The sequence below is a fragment of the Nymphaea colorata genome, chromosome 5 (genome assembly GCF_008831285.2).
Source record: "Nymphaea colorata isolate Beijing-Zhang1983 chromosome 5, ASM883128v2, whole genome shotgun sequence".
Classification (NCBI taxonomy): Eukaryota; Viridiplantae; Streptophyta; class Magnoliopsida; order Nymphaeales; family Nymphaeaceae; genus Nymphaea; species Nymphaea colorata.
Genome location: NC_045142.1, coordinates 5,652,761 through 5,672,320, shown reverse-complemented (window position 1 = coordinate 5,672,320; position 19,560 = coordinate 5,652,761). Strand labels below are relative to the sequence as shown.

Sequence of the window (19,560 nt, the reverse complement as noted above, 5' to 3'; positions counted from 1 at the left end):
CAACTCCCCTTTCAGGTGGTCCCCACTCCCCTACCCCCAAGTTAAGGGGGAGAGGGAGAGAAATGGGCTTCTACAAATTTCGAAATGACATAATCGTCCCTCGCTCATATCCAATTTATCAGATGTTCGTAGATTCAAATGCAAATAAACAAAAAATTATAACGTATTTGTATCAGAATTTTAAATTTGAAATCTGGATCCAGTCCGAACTTGACTTTCAAATTCACACTTGAATCTAATCCGACTTTTGAATGCCAATGGAATTCAAACTGCATCATGAATTGGATATTTAGTTAAAAATGAATCCAAATCCATATTTGAAACTGAAACTCAAACATGCAGTCAAAACCGAGTCCAAATTTAAATCCAGTTCGGTGTCATGTTTTTAAATCTGAATATAATCTGATTGTTCAATCAAATGTAAAGCCATTTACGACTTTTTTTTGAAGCAGTTCGTTTGGATGTCCAATCTAAATCTGATCCATTAACATCTTACTTTGAAAAATGGATGCATTGAGTGGAACATTAAACATTTGTTCTACCATTGAAGCAAACACGACTTTCTCCCAGTCACGTTTGTTGTTCCCAACTCTTAGGATGGTAGGAACATGCCTGTTCAGAAATGTTGAATCAAGCGTCCTCCACTGGGACCATCTAGGCCAACGGTTTGCCTTGACTAGGTTCGATCGACCTACTGCGTCTCTGGCTCGATTCCGTTCAATGCATACTAGTAAAGTCAAGATGGGCACAGTCAAATGGGTACGGCAACATGAGCGAAGTCAATTTTCGTTTTCGTAAAACTCTAAATATATAGTTAACAAATTTTCAATGTGAGTAGCTAAGAAACCCACCATATTGGCCGGCAAACCGATGCGGCACCGATGACGATAGTGACGACAGCGGCTCGTATCATAAGTGACCAAGTTAATGCTGTTCAAGTACTTTCTCCAGACACCATTAAAACTTCTCCGTTTCAATGAATCAAAATTAAATGTAGGTACCTGCATTCAAGACTTAAGACCATTCACCTAGATAAATGTTCATGATCTTTCAAGCAGTTAATTGGCAACAAAGGTTCTGCTCACTTGGTTAAGTGGGTTTCTTCACACTGCTCACAATAATGTTGAAATTTTGTTAGTCATTGCCACAGTCTCCAAATCAATGAGAGATTATATATCAGTGAAAAGGTTGGCGCAAAGGAAGGCCTTTTAATTTTGCCCGATTAATTTTTAATTTTTTTTTATTAAATATATATATATATTTTATTTAATTTTTAAAAATAATTTTTAATTATAACCAAACCGGGCCTGGGTTTCGGGTATCGAACCAGAGCCTGAGCCCTACTTTCGAACATCGAGCCGGCCCGGACCTGGCCCGATGCCCACCCCCGAATCGGTAGCTCTACCCAGTTTGGCGGATCGGCCAATTCACTCATTCAGCTGATTGTATTTTTTTTTTGAAAAGGGTAAAACAAACAGCAAAATAAAAATACAAAATATGTCTTAAAATATCTTAGAAAGAGAAGGCGGAAATGTGTGTGTGGATCCTACCAGCACATGGCTGCCTTCTTATGCATCCACGCCTCCAAGTGGAGGCATAAATGATTGGGGTTCCGGTAGGATCTAGTTTTCACTGAATCCGACTTAACCACATTTTATGCAACAAAAGTCGGATTTGAAGTTCTAATTTAAAACAAATTTGGATCCAACTAGTGTAAGATCAAACATTTATAAATAGTTTCCTCAGATCTTGTTTTTCGGATCCGGGTTGAGTATTGGGCGCAGATTCATCATATTCAGCTATGAAACTACATACAGACTCTAAATTCGACTAGAATTCAGGCCTGGATTTCTTTATCAGATCTGGCTAAATGGATTCAAAATCAAATCTGAAATCAGAATAATCTCACAGATGTGGTGCGCTACAAACAAGAGGAACGCATGCAGTGTCCTTATTCAGTATGATGCCTTCTTGTCTTTCACATGTTCCAATTTGTCATGTTTGTTTTACATGAAACTTAATGTAAGTTAAATGGCTTGTTCCGTGCCGCTTAGTCAAAAATATTACAGTCCATGGACTTATTATTTGTCGTTTCTCATGTGGCATTAAATGCATATATGTTTAATGCTTGATGTTAATGTGTGTTTGAATCTCTTGTTCCTCATATTTGAAAAAATTTTGAACTTGGCGGACTTGAAACGTGAACAGCAAATGCTCCTTTCTTTTGGAAATTTATTAAAGCAAAGTTACTAATCTTTGGCCCCACTTGGAAGGGGAGCCAAACTCATGCACATGAAATTATGATGTTATAAAGCAGTTTGAGCTTGCCCTTTTAGGGCTACCGGGCTAGGCTGGTGAAGTAAAGGTTTACGACTACGAGTGAATAACGAGTCCAGCTATTCAAGCTCGACCCATTAAAGCTCGGCTTGTGAACGTGTTTGGGCCGAGTCATTTGCTTAACGTGTCGAGCTCGAGTTCATGAGTCGACTCCTTCAAACAATCGAGTTAAGTTCGAGCTCAACACGTAACTACTGAGTCGAGCCTTAATCGAGTTTGCCGAGCCTTAATCAACTTGATATATTCAAACGAGTTTATGAGTTTGTCAAGCTTTAAACAACACGTAACTGTCGAGTTGAGCTCGAGCTGCTTCCGTCGAGCTATTATCGAGCTCAAGGTTTCATTAGTCGAGCTAAGCTCGAGCTGACGGAACCCAGGCTTGACTCGGCTCGTGTTCACCCCTAATTACGACCCACTACCGACGAAAGTGTCGACCATTCCAAATTAGGCCTGTGCATCGGGCCGAGCCATAGCTCGGCTCCGCAACCCAAGCCTGGCCCGACACTCAAAACCTGAGCTGGGGCTCGGCCTGGTTAAAATAAAAAATACAATTTAAAATATAAAATAATATATAAATATAATTAATTATAATAAAATATACACCATTATAAAAATAAAAATAATATTAAAAACATATTAAGCCGAATATGGTCTGGCCAGGCCAAATCAAGTCGACCGGTATGCTTTTTCAAGCCCCTGGCCGTACATTCCCTCTTCCTAACCACCCATTGGCATATCATTGCGTTATAAATAAGTAAATAAATATGTAAAAATTAATTAAAACCAACGAAACATTTAAAATTGATATTTAAAAAATAGTTAAAAGTAAAAAATTCATATTTAAAAAATAGTTAAAAGTAAATTTGCTGCGCACTTGAAATTAACACCGTTTTGATTCGAACGTTTGGGACATTTCTATATGACATTAATCATGATTGTCATCACCTGTATAATTAATAAATTTAATATAAGTTCCAAAAGCGTTCGTGTAAAAGCAATTGAAGATTCGCATGATGTACCCATCTTTAGAAATATAATAAATGGAAGAAAATCAATAAATAATTTCATAGATAATATTCGTATCTTTATTCGAAAAATTCTTGTCAATATATAGTTATATTTCTCAATATTGAGGTTTTAATTGCTTATAAATATGTATCCGGGTACTAATTTAATATGTAGAAGAAAAAGAAAAATGAGCACGTATAGTGCTTTTTCCCCATCTATCTGCCCCCATCTATTTCTTTCTATTAATCTTTTTATTTATTTTTTACATCACATTAGATACAAAAAAAAATTGTCAATTTATTACAGATTAACTGGTGATTACTAAACTTTGACATGACCCTGTAATTTTAAACCTGTATTGACAATCAATCATTTTCAGATCCTTCGTTTTTTAATATTTGAAAAGCTAAAAACCTATTTTCTTTTTGGCCTTTCATCTCGAAGGGAAGTGTTCGATTTGTAACAAACAAAAATAAAATACAAGGTTTTTTTATCATTTTTTAAAAAATAAATGGCATTTGTGTTCCTGACTTTAAGATTGTTAATGAATTTATTTTAAAGATACTTTCTAATATACGGTCTTGAACATCGACACATATGTATACAAAGATTGAATGAAAACGAGATAAAAGAGGAATATTTTTACAATCATAAATGTTTTTTTTTTCCTAGTTGCACTTTCTTCTTTTAAATCCTTTATTTTTGTTTTCATTCTTTATAAATAAATGGCAGTGAGCCTGACTCCCAGTCATGGTAGTGTTGCATCGAAACTGTTCCAATTTTATCATATGTCTTCGGAGCCACATTGCATGGGAGCTAGTAAATAGTTTTCAAGCTCATTTTATTTTCACGTTAAACTTTCATAATAAAATTAAAAATAACGTGAAAATAACATATAAGTAGTGTTTGAATAGCAAATTAAGTTTGATGTCAACTACTTTCTTAATTAAAACAGATTCATGAAACACTATTTATGCTTGAAACTTTAGTAAAGATCAAAAGCTTATTTTTAAAAGTGCATTCAAAAGGGTTGAATAATGGTTGCACCTACAATTTAATTCTCATGAACAATTTCTTGCACAAGTCAAAGTTAGGTTTAGTTTTCAGAAAGCTTATGAAAAGGACATTGGGTTGTAGACAAACATTTCTTATGACACATGCTTTAGAGTACCACATCTTTTGTCCCAAGAAACATAATGCAATTAAGTTTCTAGATCCAACAATAACATATTCAGCATAATCATGCTAAATTCTTAAAATAATAACATGGTGTTCTTAAAACATGTATTTTAGTATCACATGTTTTAAAAACACAATATTAATCTTATTAGATGCTCTCTCAGGGTTCAATAAAACATACAAGTGACTACCACTTTCTTCATTAGAGTTAAAAAGTAGAAAAAAAGATGTATCTCCAAGAGGGTTGGCGCAACAATTGGGGTAGGGGCCGGTAGGTAGTTGGTTCTTGTTTCGAATCCCCATGACATCAACCTTTTATGCCTCAGAAAAGGAGCCACTGATGTACAAGCTCAAGCATGGTGGGAGTGGTACTTTGAGGCACCAAAAGTAGACTCTTTACCTTAAGAGATAAAAGATTGGGTGGGAGCTTCAGTCATCTTTTGGACAGTGGGAAACCATACTCACCCAAAACTATTGAAAAATTAACAAATTAGAGTTCAATAGTGATTTATTGACCAATTACACATAGGACAATGTGTATTAGGAAAAGAAGTGAAAAAAAGTTTGATGTCAAAACCACTTAATAGTTAATAGCTTTTTAGGGTTAACAAGGACATGTTTTTAACATAAAGTTAGTGCTTGCTAACATGGCAAAGAGACTTTTTTTTGCTTGTTAGAATCGTGTGAAAGTTGTCATGAATTTGGTTGATTGATTCCCAAATCATTTACAACCTTTGTGGGTGAGTGTGATTATGATTCTACATGCGTTTATAAAAGAAATGAGACTAAACTCATTGTTAAATATTTAAAGAGAACCTTGTTTCATAAACTCAAGTATTAAATATATAAAGAGAAGCTAGTGCGTGTGCGCATGCATGTGTGTATATCTGTGTTTGTGTGTGTAAGTGAACAGTGGCACCGGCTTTCTAGAGTCACCAACTTACTCATGGGGGCTGTTTGTGTGATGGGCAACCATCACCTTTTCTTCAGTTTAATAGTTTAGACGTCTCATATATATATATATATATATATATATATATATATATATATATATATATATATATATAAAAGAAAAAAAATGAATTAATTTCATAAGACAAAAAAGTTCATCGTTTATTTTTTTGTTTTTCTCTCAATCTTCCATCATAATGAATCAAACAACCTTTGAGTGAACTGACTAACTTTACATAGCCAAAGTCACAATTCATTTTTTAATATTAATTTCATATATATGTTTCTCTTGTATATGTTTTTTTTTTATTTTAAATCATTTTCATAAATCTGATGTCCATGAGCTGAGAATTTTAAACGACTAATTTCAAAAACTTTGTAAAGTCTAATTTACTGACTTGATGTTCATGTGTAATGGGATTTTTAAAATATGGATACCAGAGTTGTACACTAGCTATGATTATGTTACAGAATACATATTAGGACATAAAATCATGTATGTTTAAAATGTCAAAAAAACATAATCATGTACACTTGATTTCATCATCTTTCGTAGTTTGAATATCAAATTCGAAAGCGCGTATCGATTTTGACCTCCCTCATTCGACAAAATTACGGCACCTAACCGCGCCCATCTGCAGCTCTCTTACGTATTGACAAATGGGAAGGACGGAAATGTGACGTTAAGAGCATGAGAAGGCGAAATCGGACCTTGTGGCCCTTCGATATTAGCGTGATTCGAAATTTGAAAACGGAGCAATGGCAAATCTAAAATTTCCTCAAAATTTTTGGGCGTTTCCGTAGCGTCCCTCGGAAGCTGTTTCCCATAAGAAAGGGACGACGAGTATATGATTCAAAATTCGAGTGCGGAAGGAAGCTCCTCTACCTCACTCTTGCAAATGACTAAAATGTCCCTGCCACATGAGCCCCCTACCCTGTAGAAAAACTGTGCTGTGTTTGGTCATTGACGGCTTTTCGAGAGGCGTTCTAGGAAATGAAAAAACAGAGACCATTTTTTTAAACCCAGTTTTTTTTTTCCTCTTCTCAAAGCCCGTCCCATTTTTGGGGTTCTTTTTTTTCCTCGCCATTGTTGAAAAGGAGCTCTCTGTCTCTGTCTCTCTGTCGCTGTGAATGAGCATCCTCGCCGAGACAGTAACGGTCGGAAACGGCGAGGTGACAGATCCCTGACGCCGTCACCGCCGATTGCAAGCCCTCTTCCTCCGATTTAAACGTTGATCCGGCGGCGTGCATTGACGGCATTGGACTCTCTCTTTCTCTATTTCCCTCTCGCCGCTCCCTCGCGCTGTCTCTGTCCCTGTCTCTGTCTCTCCCTCTCTGCTTGCGGCATTAGCTCGGAATTCCTGTAAATCCATCGCGAAGTTCGTCTCGAGCTCTGACGATTCGGATCGCTCGGAATCTTCTTCCTCCGTGAGTTTATTTTTCCAAAATTTCTTACCTAACTCTGGATCCGCATTGCTACATCTTCTCTGGAGATGTGTTTTTCTCTTTTTTTAATCTGTTAAGGAATTTTTGACGTTTCTTTTGCAAAATATAAAGAGAGAAAGATTTTCTGCATTTTTGTCTTGTATCGGTTCTCAAATGTTTTGTTTCGTTCTTGAAGATATTGTTCAAGAAATATTACGTTATTTTCTCTTTCTTTCTTTTTGCATTTTCTCTGTTTCATTCAATTAAGCTGGTGGATGATCTTTTTTTTTCTGCAAATTTTTAATTAAACTATGGAGTTCTTAAGTAATATACGAAATCTTAGTATTGTAAGTGGTGCGGCATTTTTGTTTTATTCTTGCTTTGCATCCTGAGATTCCAAGTGACTTTTTTTCCTCTCCGATGTTCTGTTCAAGTGGCGAATTTGTAAAAATTTTCGCCGTTTTAGTTTGTATACTTCAGATCTCTACTGTTCTGCGTTCCTTGCTGTTACTGCAGATTTTTTCTGGTTGGATGTGATTTGCTTTCATTTTCAATCTGGTTTCTGACTCGCATTCTCTGAACTCAAATGTATTCTTTTTGCGAATGGATTTTTTGTCTTTGTTGTTTTTTGATTGTCTGCTTCTGATCTTTCCGCCCAACTTTTTCTTACCAAACTTTTCTACATTCAGCTTTTCTTTTGTCACAGTTTGGCTTCTAAATTCGAGCTCTTTTCCTTTTTTCTCGTTTTGGAATTCTGAATTATGAAATAATTATTTCCGATGTTTATTTGTTTCGCTGTGCACCTAAATGGACTTCCGCGTTCTCTTGTCGTTTTATTTTTAAAAATATTGAGAGACGTCCTAGAAATTTGACATTTTCTTTTCTGTCTGATTTTTCGTTATTTGTTCCAAATACTTCTCTCCATGATTAAACTGCTGATTGCTTATCAGTCATACACGTACACTGTTGTCTCATCCTTTTTTGATCGCTTATCTTAAATTTTTATAGTTTTGCAAGTGCCAAATTTAGATTTAGTAGAGTATATAATATGACTGTCTTTTTCCTCTCTCGGTCTTCGATTTTAAAAAACAGATTTTCCTATAAACTACGAAGCATAGGATCCTTGAATCGAATCTCTTTTCCTGATCAATTTGATACTTTAAAATGTCCGGTAAGCAGATTGTGAGTTAACGACATGTCTTTTTTCATTTTTATTTTTGATTTTTAATCTGGTACATGTTATAGTTATTTTGCTTCGCAAGTCATGATTCTGCAGCTAATTTTGGAAATTCTGCCATTTTCGTATGAATCTATTTTTTTCCCCTGGCATTTGCCAGCACGGCCCACCTTTAGGCTTTTCCTTGCACTTCATATCCATGTTTGATCTTTTCTCTTGCAACTTTTCTTTTAGAGGGAAATTTTGAAATTTGTCACTTTAGTACATAGTGAAACAACAGTTCTCATATTCTTATGAATGCCTGAAATATCTTGCAGAAAGTAACTGGTGGATAAAAAGCTTGGGATTGCTTATATAGCTTATGGATTACAGCTCACAGAAGAAAGGGGGGTTGGTTCCTATTTCACCATCACAGACTCCTCGTTCGAGTGAGAAATACAACCGGGATTTTAGATCTGCTGATAGCTTTAATGGCAAGAATGATAAGGACAAAGGTGTGAATGTTCAAGTCATTCTGAGATGCAGGTGAGGTTTCTTTTGGAGAGCGTGAAACAGAAAATGCATCTCATGTAAAGGAGGGTCTAATTTTGCTTTGTCACGCTTACAAGTATTTTTGTGCACTTAGGTTTCTCTGTTTCATTTGACGCACACACCATTTATTCTCCATTTTGTTTTTGTTTTAGGCCTTTAAATGAAGACGAGTTAAGGGTAAACACTCCAGTGGTGATTTCCTGCAATGAGCATAAACGGGAAGTTTCTGCTTCCCAGAACATAGCCAACAAGCTAATTGATCGGACATTTGCATTTGATAAGGTTTGGAATGTTTTGAAGCTAGCAATTTATGTTGATTCTGAGACAGTTGGATTTCCCACTTAAACATGATCTGAATTATTACATCAGGTGTTTGGTCCAGGATCACAACAAAAGGATCTGTATAATCAGGCCATTGTTCCTATTGTAAATGAGGTTCTGGAAGGTTATAATTGCACAATTTTTGCTTATGGACAGACAGGCACAGGCAAAACATATACCATGGAAGGAGGAAGCAAGAAAGCAAAGGTTTATTTTTGCAATGCAGCTCCAGTTTTCTTTGGAAAATTATCTTATGGAAGCATATCTCTAATTGCAATTACTGTTCAGAAGTCTTTTAAGTAGTTGCAATGTTGTTATGAGCTTTCCTTTCTTACTTTGTAGAATGGAGATTTCCCCATTGATGCTGGTGTTATACCAAGGGCTGTCCGGCAAATATTTGAGATACTGGAGGCTCAACATGCTGAGTACAGCATGAAAGTCACGTTTCTTGAATTATACAATGAAGAAATAACCGATCTTCTGGCACCACCAGATGATTATTTGAAGTTCAGTGATGAGAAGCAAAAGAAACCAATTGCTCTCATGGAAGATGGGAAGGGGGGTGTCTTTGTGAGGGGTTTGGAAGAAGAAATAGTTTGCACTGCCAATGAAATATATAAAATCCTGGAGAAAGGATCTGCCAAACGTCGCACTGCAGAAACTCTTCTGAACAAGCAAAGCAGGTGAATGTATATATGATTTTGATTCTTCTTTACAATTCTATTATGATGAGCCAATGATTTTGGCAAATTTTTGGAAACCAAAATTTTAATGGTTTTACCTGCTTATGCATTGGCAGTCGATCTCACTCTATATTTTCCATTACTATACACATCAAAGAAAGCACTCCGGAGGGGGAAGAGCTAATTAAATGTGGAAAACTCAACCTAGTTGATCTTGCTGGTTCAGAAAATATCTCCCGCTCTGGTGCTCGAGAGGTATAGTGCTTAAACGTCACAAATGTTTCACATTGGTTCATGCATGGGAATACTGAAACTGCTTTCCACTTGGATGTGCTAAGAAAATTTTGATATTTAGGGTAGAGCACGGGAAGCTGGTGAAATCAATAAAAGCTTGCTTACACTTGGCCGTGTAATTAATTCCCTTGTGGAACATTCTGGTCATGTTCCTTACAGGTTTAAGTGGAGAACAAAATTCCTTATGATATTATCTTTGTTTTAGAAATTTGCTTGGAAACACTGACAGTTTGTTTGGTGGAACAGAGAGAGCAAACTGACAAGGTTGCTTCGGGATTCCTTGGGTGGTAAAACCAAAACTTGCATAATAGCCACCATATCTCCTTCCATCCATTGTTTAGAGGAGACTCTCAGCACACTTGATTATGCGCACCGTGCTAAGAACATCAAGAACAGGCCAGAGGTCTAGAATTCTAATCCTTTTTGTTCATAGTCGCTTTGCTTTGGAGTCTATGGAACTTGTCTTTTATCTAAATCCCTTTTTTCACTATTTCCAGGTTAACCAGAAAATGATGAAATCAGCAATGATCAAGGACTTGTATAGTGAAATTGACCGCCTTAAACAAGGTCATTTTTTCAATAAATCAAATAGGTTTTAAGATGAATAACTATACAATAACGTTAGTCAGCGTGTAACACTGTGACCCTTATATTGGTATGCAGAGGTATATGCTGCAAGGGAGAAAAATGGAATATACATTCCACGTGACCGTTACTTGCAAGAAGAAGCTGAAAAGAAGGTTTGCTTCATTCTTTCTAGCATGGATAAATTTAGCTTATTCTAGTGGAATTGTCTAAGGTTATGAAATTGAACCAGGCCATGTCTGAGAAAATAGAGAGGATGGAACTCGATCTAGAAGCAAAGGACAAGGTTTTCTTGTTTGTCTTTTACCCTTGCATAATGACTACTGTTATGTGATTCTTTTCGTTTGATTTCATAATTAAATACTCATACTATCATCATCTGTATTCAGCAACTGGCTGGGCTTCAGGAACTTTATGATACTCAACAACAGTTGGTTGCAGACTTAACAGACAAACTTGAAAAATGCCAGGCAAGTATTTTTAGACGTTTATACACTTGCATGAGCTGCAGACTTACCATCCATTATCTGGTTTTGCTTCTTCCCTTCAAACATGTTTGTGATTATTGTATCTATGTTTTCAGAGGAAGCTTGTAGATATAGAGCACGCTTTATCTGACCTGGAAGAAAAATACAAACAGGCAAATGCTATAATCAAGGAAAAGGAATATTTGATATGTAACCTTCTCCGATCAGGTATACAGGCTTTTGTTGGTCTTTCCACATTTTGAGAAAAGATGTTTGAACTGAGAAATTTTTATGGAGGAAAAAATTGATTGTTGTACTTATGCTCATTTGACTTTTGACTGTTATACATCTCTATGCACACATCTAAATTTTCAGAGAAAGCTCTTGTTGAACGTGCCATCGAGCTTCGTACTGAATTAGAGAATGCAACAACAGATGTGTCTGGCTTATTTGCTAAGATTGGTAAGTGCTCTTTCATCTTTTGTCCTTTTTGGTGTTGGCAGTAGCCTAATTCTTGCATTGTTCATTGTAGAGCGGAAAGACAAAATAGAGGAAGGAAACAGAGTTCTGGTCCAAAAATTCCAAGGCCAGTTGGTTCAACAGCTTGAGCTTTTGCACAAAACAGTTTCTGCTTCGGTTATGCAACAGGAGCAACAACTAAAAGGACTGGAAGAAGATATGCAGGCCTTTGTGACTACTAAAGATGAGGTAACACCTTTGAAATGTAAATTTCATCTGATTTTAGGTTGGCCTGGTTCATGTGTTAATTTGTTTCTGTGATACGTCACAGGCAACAGAAGGGCTTCGTGATAAGGTTGAAAAACTTAAGATTATCTATGGCTCTGGGGTGAAAACATTGGATGATTTAGCTGGTGAATTGGACCAAAATTCACACACAACTTTTGGAAGCTTAAATTCACAAGTTTCTATCCATTCAAATTCTTTAGAAGATGTAGGTTCCATTTACTTTTAAGAAATATGCCATTTCTGGCCAGATATTAATCTGCACATACTGTCCTGATACTGATTATCTTTGTACAGCTTCTTAAAAGAATAACTGTGGAGGCAGAAGTAGTATTGAACGAACTTCAAAATGGCATTTCTAATCAAGAAAGAAAATTGACTTCATTTGTAGAGCAACAGCGTCAGGTTAGATTCTTGTCATGACTCCTGACTTACTAAGTTCTCCATGTTTCTTGTCTACTATACTTGTCTGACTATTTCATTTTCAATTGTATACAGGGGCATTTTCGAACAGTTGAGGCTACAAGATCTATCTCAAAAATTGCAGTTGACTTCTTTAAGACCTTAGACGTGCATGCTTCCAAGATAAGTCAACTTCTTGAAGAAACTCAAACTTGTCAGGACAAGAAGTTGTGTGAACTTGAAAAGAAGTTTGAGGTAGGTTGCCATCTCCTTGCTAAACTTAAGTAGCTTCTAACTGAAAAATGAGTTTCTGAAGTTTTCTAGATCTTTATCCCCAAATATAGGAGTGTGCTGCAAATGAGGAAAAGTTGGTGCTGGAAAAAGTGGCTGAATTGCTGGCGAGTTCAAGTGCTAGGCAGAAGAAGCTGGTATGAGATGTTTGGTTTTTGTACATTAAGCCTTTACTTGATTAATTATATTGAACCAGAATCGGTCACATAACCCTCGCACTTGTGCCAAAATCTCATATTTACAGATTTTCTAATCATTTACTTTCAATTTGAATTTCTTATGGTACATAGACAAATGGACTTGAAATCTTTCAGATTTTGTGTATATCTGACATCACATGTCCAAGATTTTGTATACACTCCATAATTTTTCCTTTCAAGATGGTTTTGTTGACTGTCCATGTGCTGTGGTCTTTCCAATTTAAGTACAGCCGATAATAAGAGTCCTTTTCATGGTTTAGGTGCAAACCGCAGTCTTGAATCTTCGCGAGAGTGCTGTGTCTAGAACTAATGAGTTGCAAGATGGAGTATCAAGTATTCAAGAGCTTACTTCGTCTATTAAAGACCAGTGGACAACTTATGAGGGCAAAACAGAAAAGTATTATGTTGAGGATACTGCTGCAGTAGAGATTGGAAAGCATTCCCTGGAGGAAGGCCTCCATGAATGGTAAACAGCAATTATAAATTCAAATCATGCACTATTACTTAAAATAAGCTTCTTCAGCCTATGCTTTTTAGCTATTACAAATGTGGATCATCAATCTTGCAGTATGAAACAAACAAGAACGGCCAGAGAACAATGGAGAAATGCACAAGATTCTTTATTGAATCTGGATAAAGTCAATGTCGAAGCAGTTGATTCAATAGTCAGGTACAGCGAGATGGTCCGATGTCTATGTTAAGAGGAAAATAGAGTTACTAGCATTCTTTGTGCATTCAATTGTTTTTTTGTAATTCCTTTTGCAGATCTGGTTTGGAAGCCAATCAGGGTCTCCGCGCAAAGTTGTCTGCAGCTGCCTCCACCGTCTTGGAAGATGTCAATACTGAAAATGAAAGTCTTATTACATCAATCGACGGTAAGAGATCATTTCATATTCCAAGTTTTGCTTCTGCTTCTCAATCATATAAAGAGCTCACGGACTCTTGGCTTCTTATGCAGATGCACTGAAACTCGATAAAGATGCCTGTGTAAATGTTGATTCCACAATCGTTCCCTGTTTTGGTGAATTGAGGGAACTGAGAAGTTGCCACTTCCATAAAACAGTGGAAATAAATGAGCAAGCTGGGAAGAGCCTACAACAAGAGTATGCTGTAAGTATTTATTAACCATGGCCCAACGGCTAATAGTCATGAGTTCATCAGCATTTAAGTTTTATGGGGTTCGAAAGCTGTAGAAGTTTTCTTCTTTAGCTGCAACAACTTAGTCGCCTTCATGACTCTCAATTACTTATTGGGCATTGAAACCAGATAGTTGGATTGCCCAATATTGATCATTTCATGTTCTCTTATCATCAGGTGGATGAACCATCCTGCACAACTCCTAGGAGAAGGCCTTTCAATTTGCCGAGCATCACATCCATAGAGGAATTGAGGACCCCTCCTTTTGAGGAACTGATAAGAGCATTTTGGGACACAAAATCGAGGCTGCCGAATGGGGATGCCAAACAATTGGTAGGGATGCATGATGCTCAGTATTTCCGAGATTCTCGCGCTCCTCTAACTGCTATAAATTGAACATCAATAAAGCAGGAGCTACTACAGCAAGAAGGTTGAGCCCTTGCCTTTTCCCAATTCATCTTCGAAAACAAGATGGCATCTCTTATGATACCTTTGTACAGATATTGAGCTCGTGTAAGTATTCATTCAATCTCTGTTTGTTCAGTATGCTTCCTAGCATAACCTCAGAAGGTAGAGAGGGCATATCGATGCGAATACTGATTGTATTCCTTTATGTTGGAATCCAAGAACCGGCGAGATGATGCTTGAAGCGCACAAAAAAAAAAAGATTCCGTGATAGATTTTGATTTATTATCAAGTAGAATAAAAGAAGTTTGTGGTTATTTTATGATTGAAGTGTGTCAAAAGTTCTATATCTATTCCTTTTTTTTTTTCCAAATTTCAAGCAAATTCTACACTAACTGGTTGAACGTAAAGACGTTGAAGGAGGTCAGGAAAGTCAATGTCTGCTGTACGTCTATTGGCCTAAAGTTAATAGGGTGTCTGACAAAAAGGGACAATCAATTTGGACTCATTGAAGATTTGTCGCTGATGCACCACGACTGTCTGTGCTGTCCATCACATGTATCCCTCTGCGTTGCGGAATTTTATCTTCATTGCAAGGAAGTAGGGCCCTCACTTCGTGAGAAGTCATGGTCATGCTTGTCATGAAGGAGGCCCCTAATCCTCGTGGTCACTTGGTAATTTGATGGCATTCTCTCTGCCACTCTCCAGAAGGAGCTTAGCAATAGCAGGTGAGCTGGTGAAAAGTCTGGTCATGAGTTCGATTCTCTAAAGCGTCACTCATCTAAACTGTAAACGATGATTGAGCAACATTGGTGTCTCACTCCATTCGGATCTGGGAATCCTTTTGGAATATTATTTTTTCATCGTATTGAATTCCTACATGACAATTGAGCCGTTCCTTATGAAAATTCCAACTTCCTAAACATACCTTAATTTTTGGCTGTATATCATCAGACACGTTCACACTCGCGCGTATATATAATCTCTGGATTTTCTGTCTAACGTGGGGTGAGTCTTTCTACCTTGGGAAGAGAGTCGACAATTTGATATGACTCTTTTAGTTTTAAAAAATGCGACTATAATATTTGATTGTCTTCTATTTTCCTTTCTAGATGTAGACGGCAAAATTCACGGAACCCATCTTCACGACAATTCGTCGGACAACTTTGTTTTCCGAGTCAATCTTGCCTTTATATAACTAAGCACAGACCTTAATTATCGAGAAATAAGTTTAGAAGTATCGGAAATAAATGTATAAATTAAACTTGGTAAGGGACCAAATCAACACTTTTACATCAATTGCATATGCCAAGCGTTATAAGATCATATTGACATCGAATTTGGCAATTTTTGTTCATCTTCATCTCATTTAGAAAGTCAAGTTTTGCTTCAACTATCTGACAGCGGCTCTCTAAAGTCATCCAATTCACTCATAAGGGACGTCGAATCTATTGTGATAGACAGTTGAGATAAAAACAAGGAAAAAATAAACTGAACTAATATTAGATGAAGAAAGTGCCCATCATTTTTTTATTCTTGTTTTCTTTTAATCATTTATCACAATGGATCGTTCATAATGAGTCATCATTCAACTTTTCTATTATAACAAAAGTGAATGAAAAGAGAGAAAACTGGAAATACGAATTTCAAAATGAGAGTGATTTAACGTGATTCATTTTTCTTGCACATGCAAGAGGCGGAGGCAAACAGGATAACATGAAATTTTTTCAGTTTCAAACGCAGCTTAAGAGAGCAAATGTTTGTAAACGGATCAAGGAGTTTTCCAAATCGTTCACACCAACCATTTTTGGTAGAATAGCTAGAAAAAAATCGTGAGAAGAGGACAAGCTAGCTAGCTCCTTAGCCCCCCTTGTCTCAACTTCAAGAGACTTCTCCGATCGATCAAAATGCCCTCACGAGTCTTGGAGAATCCAAGTCTTGAAAATTTTCTTTGTTCGTCACGTCTGATCGACAAAAGAATCCGCACAAAATTTCGGGACCTGTCTGCCCAAGATCTTGTCTTTTGAATGCTCAATCATTGAAGTCCCCGCCCGTGATGCATGCGAAAAATTACAAGCTCCAAAACTCGTATATCCGCTGCCACAGTGGGGCGCAGAAGCCTCCGTCTCCGATTGTGTACAGCCAAAGAAAAAGCCATCAAAAATCTATTCGCAAGTGAGACTGTGTTCTACCATTTTTGTCATCGTCCAGCACTAACCAAACCATTGTTACAGATATCATTCTTGGGGTTTTTCATGCTCTCGGATATTTTTCGATGAAACTGTTGTTCTTGGGGAAAAATCTCACGGAAACTTTAAAAATAAAAGGTTTCTAAAACATTTAGGAAAAAATAAGAGATATCAGAAACTAATAAGAAAACACAAATAGAATGAAATAAAAGTGATAAAAAGAACATCGTAATGATAGTAAAAATGATGAAAAATGGTTTAGTTTGAATAGATGAGGTTAACGTTAAAAAAGAGAAAAATGAAAAAATGGGAAAAAATGGGAAAATGACAAAAATAACTCGATAAATATATTTTCCCATTTCTTAAAATATCGTGATTTTTTGGCATTTTTTTTCTTTTTTCTTGTTTTTATCATTAATTATCGCTATGTTTTATGTCGTGATATCTGTGTCAATGATATGGGGGAGGAGGTAAGTGTGTGGGCAATTGCCCACGCAGACATCAAAAAACTTATTTTCATAGGCATTTCTGAGCAATTTCTTTTCATATACATATTAATGCTCGTTAAAAGTTTTAAATATAATACTTAGTGCCCAATCGCCATAATTTTCTGGCTTTGCCCCTGCACTGATCTAAACATTCATTCATTGGCGCCTAATTATTGACAGTATTGAGTTGATTCTATATACCGATCGCTCTACAGCAGTTAACATAAAATACACCCACTGGGAGCCAGAAAAAATCTTTGAATGGACACTTGTTTAAAAGTACTCAAATTTGGTGGGGCACTTATATATATATATAAGATTCTCATTTAAAAATAAAGAACTTTTAAGAGACTGTTGCCCACACCCATCACAATTTGGCTATGCCACTGACCTTGCCGTGAAAGAGTTGGCTGCTAAGCCTTCCATTGAAAGATGGTTAGAAGCTAATCATCTGGTACATAAACTGGTCACAATCCACTTAGTTCCCATGTGAACTAATGTTTAAGAGTCGCCGAGTTAACTTGCTGACATGGTGCCTCATTTCTTTATGTTTCTATGTCAACTTCTTTCAAAACTAATAGTTAACAAAACCTGGACTGAGTAAACACATTCATTTTTTTTTGAGAGAGAGAGAGAGAGAGGGAGAGTTTATAACTATTTCTCTACTCAAGCTTGACATCTGAAAAAGAATAGTATCCATAGAAATGGAATAAGAGACTAGTTTCTTACACAACCCTTGCCAGCCAACTACACTATGCTCCTTGATAGTGAGAACAAGGATTATTATTATTATTATTATTATTTTTTTTAAATGGGCAAGGCTAGGAACTTGGGTCTATCCCCCTCTCCAGATGCGACTATTTTCTTTCTTTTTTTTCTTTCTCTTTTTTTTTCCACACTGGTGGGTTTACTAGAGCAAGCATGCCCTGGACAGTGGGCCTTAGGTTCACTGCCGGGCTAAAGGGACAGCCGATTCCAAAAGCACAAAAAACATATGTTCCCTCCAAGCAAATAAGACCATGTTTGGACTTAGCATTTTACATTTGGATCTTTTCTAGAGACGAGGACGAGCGAAATTACCGATTGCCAACTTCTCATATAGTATGTGCATGCACTGCTTGATATGCATACCCTAGGGAGATCTAAAAGAAGTAAAGCACGAATTGACTTGTTTCCTTATATCTTTGGATCTTTTTAAGACTATGAAGGCTTTTAAAAATATCACATCTAAGATAATTTTGAGGTTTCTCCATGGAAGAATTATTTGCCTGTGGAATCTCAGCAGGGGCGAAGTCAGAAATTTTTCATGAAGGGGGCCAAATTAAAGTTTTTAAATTTTGACATCAGCCAAAATATCATTTTTCAAAATTTTTACCTAGGCAAGTAAAATTTTCTAAAATTTACATGTAAAATAATTTTTTTTTTTTTGGAAAAGGGCCAAGGCCCATGTGGGCCCCCCTTTGGCTCTGCCCTGAATCCGAGAGCATTATGGTAGAACTGATGTTTGTTAATGAATCAGATTGTTTCTTATATTATGAAATATGGTAACATTTGATCATGATTTCAGCCATGTATGCCTCTATGCCACATGGGTGCTCCTAAATGGCTGCTGCACCAGTGTCGACTCTAGTGGCTTTTCGACACAGCATGTCATGCGCGGTCAGCAGAACCAGACCAAAGCTGATCATTTTAAATGCGTGCCTCACTAAGTAGATCTAAAATTACAAGAAGTTTAATTATCATGACTAAAATGTAAATATAGACAAAAAAAACCTATAAACTGTCAATAACTGTATAACAAAACACACACACACACAATATAATGCACACACATATGCACAGAATGATTAAGGACATCTTTGATCATTTTGGGCTTCTTAACAATACGAAGTGAGATTAGAAACCCGCATTGCAGCTTCAAGTTACTCAAAGTTTGCAGCATGAATCAAGACCAGGAACTGGTGGCCAAGGAAGCAAGGATTGAGAAGGTCAATACACACTAATGTTTAGGTTTGCTTTTAAATGTAAGTATCAAGTAACACCAGAAGAAATCTAATCAAATGGTGCAAGCTTGGAAGTTGGGAGCACATCGGAAGTAGATTACAGGAGTTGGATAAACAGATAGAAAATCATGCATGATCATTCAGGGCAACAAATGAAAGAAATCCATTGCCAAAGAGAAAATCCAATACCTGATTCAGGTGGAAGATCTTCAATTGAAACAAAAAATTGAGATGCCGTTGGATAAAAAACGAAGACAACAATTCTCATTTCTTTTATATTGTGGGTAGTGGAAACTATCTGCAGAACAAAGTCTAAATAAGTTTTCATTTCAAAAAATATGATGCATTTCAAGCTGTACTTGATTTCTTTAGGAGAAGGAAGCATATGAAAAGCCTCAACCATAAACATATAGTTTTCTTCCCGAAGAAACGAGAAATCATAAGCATGAGTCGCTTTAGACCCATTAGCATGTATAGTTTTGTCCATAAAGCGTTTGATTCACTTGGAACCAATGGAATTCTGGAATCATTATTCTCATTCCTTTAAAATGAGAATTGCAATATCAAACAAAGAATTATGATTCTGGAATTATAGACACGTTCCAAAATCAGAATTCTAGAATTCTGATCCCACCCTAGAGGGTGAAATTATGATTCTAAGGTTCTGGAATCTTTTCATCTCCCTCTGGGGCACAAGGTATGAATGAAGGCATTAATTTGTGAATTCTAGAATTTTAATTCCA

The 19,560-nt window shown here is 36.5% G+C and overlaps 1 protein-coding gene across 2 annotated transcripts; it reads left to right on the top strand.

Moving 5' to 3' along the window:
- Nucleotides 1-6,407: 6,407 nt before the first annotated feature.
- Nucleotides 6,408-14,459, top strand: LOC116254776 (kinesin-like protein KIN-5D). Of its 2 annotated transcripts, XM_050077965.1 has the most exons (25): nucleotides 6,408-6,903; nucleotides 8,395-8,602; nucleotides 8,761-8,890; nucleotides 8,978-9,136; nucleotides 9,272-9,612; nucleotides 9,729-9,867; nucleotides 9,968-10,065; nucleotides 10,153-10,309; nucleotides 10,404-10,473; nucleotides 10,570-10,646; nucleotides 10,724-10,777; nucleotides 10,881-10,961; nucleotides 11,075-11,186; nucleotides 11,334-11,420; nucleotides 11,491-11,666; nucleotides 11,749-11,910; nucleotides 12,000-12,107; nucleotides 12,201-12,359; nucleotides 12,449-12,532; nucleotides 12,856-13,061; nucleotides 13,164-13,265; nucleotides 13,361-13,470; nucleotides 13,554-13,705; nucleotides 13,910-14,065; nucleotides 14,144-14,459. In XM_050077965.1, exons 2-25 carry the CDS (start codon nucleotides 8,439-8,441, stop codon nucleotides 14,165-14,167), a joined length of 3,108 nt encoding a protein of 1,035 aa, XP_049933922.1. In that variant the 5' UTR covers nucleotides 6,408-6,903; nucleotides 8,395-8,438; the 3' UTR covers nucleotides 14,168-14,459. The 2 variants fall into 2 exon arrangements, with proteins under 2 accessions (XP_049933922.1, XP_031486204.1); XM_031630344.2 differs by having other exon boundaries at nucleotides 6,412-6,903; nucleotides 13,910-14,459.
- The last annotated feature ends 5,101 nt before the right edge of the window (nucleotides 14,460-19,560 follow it).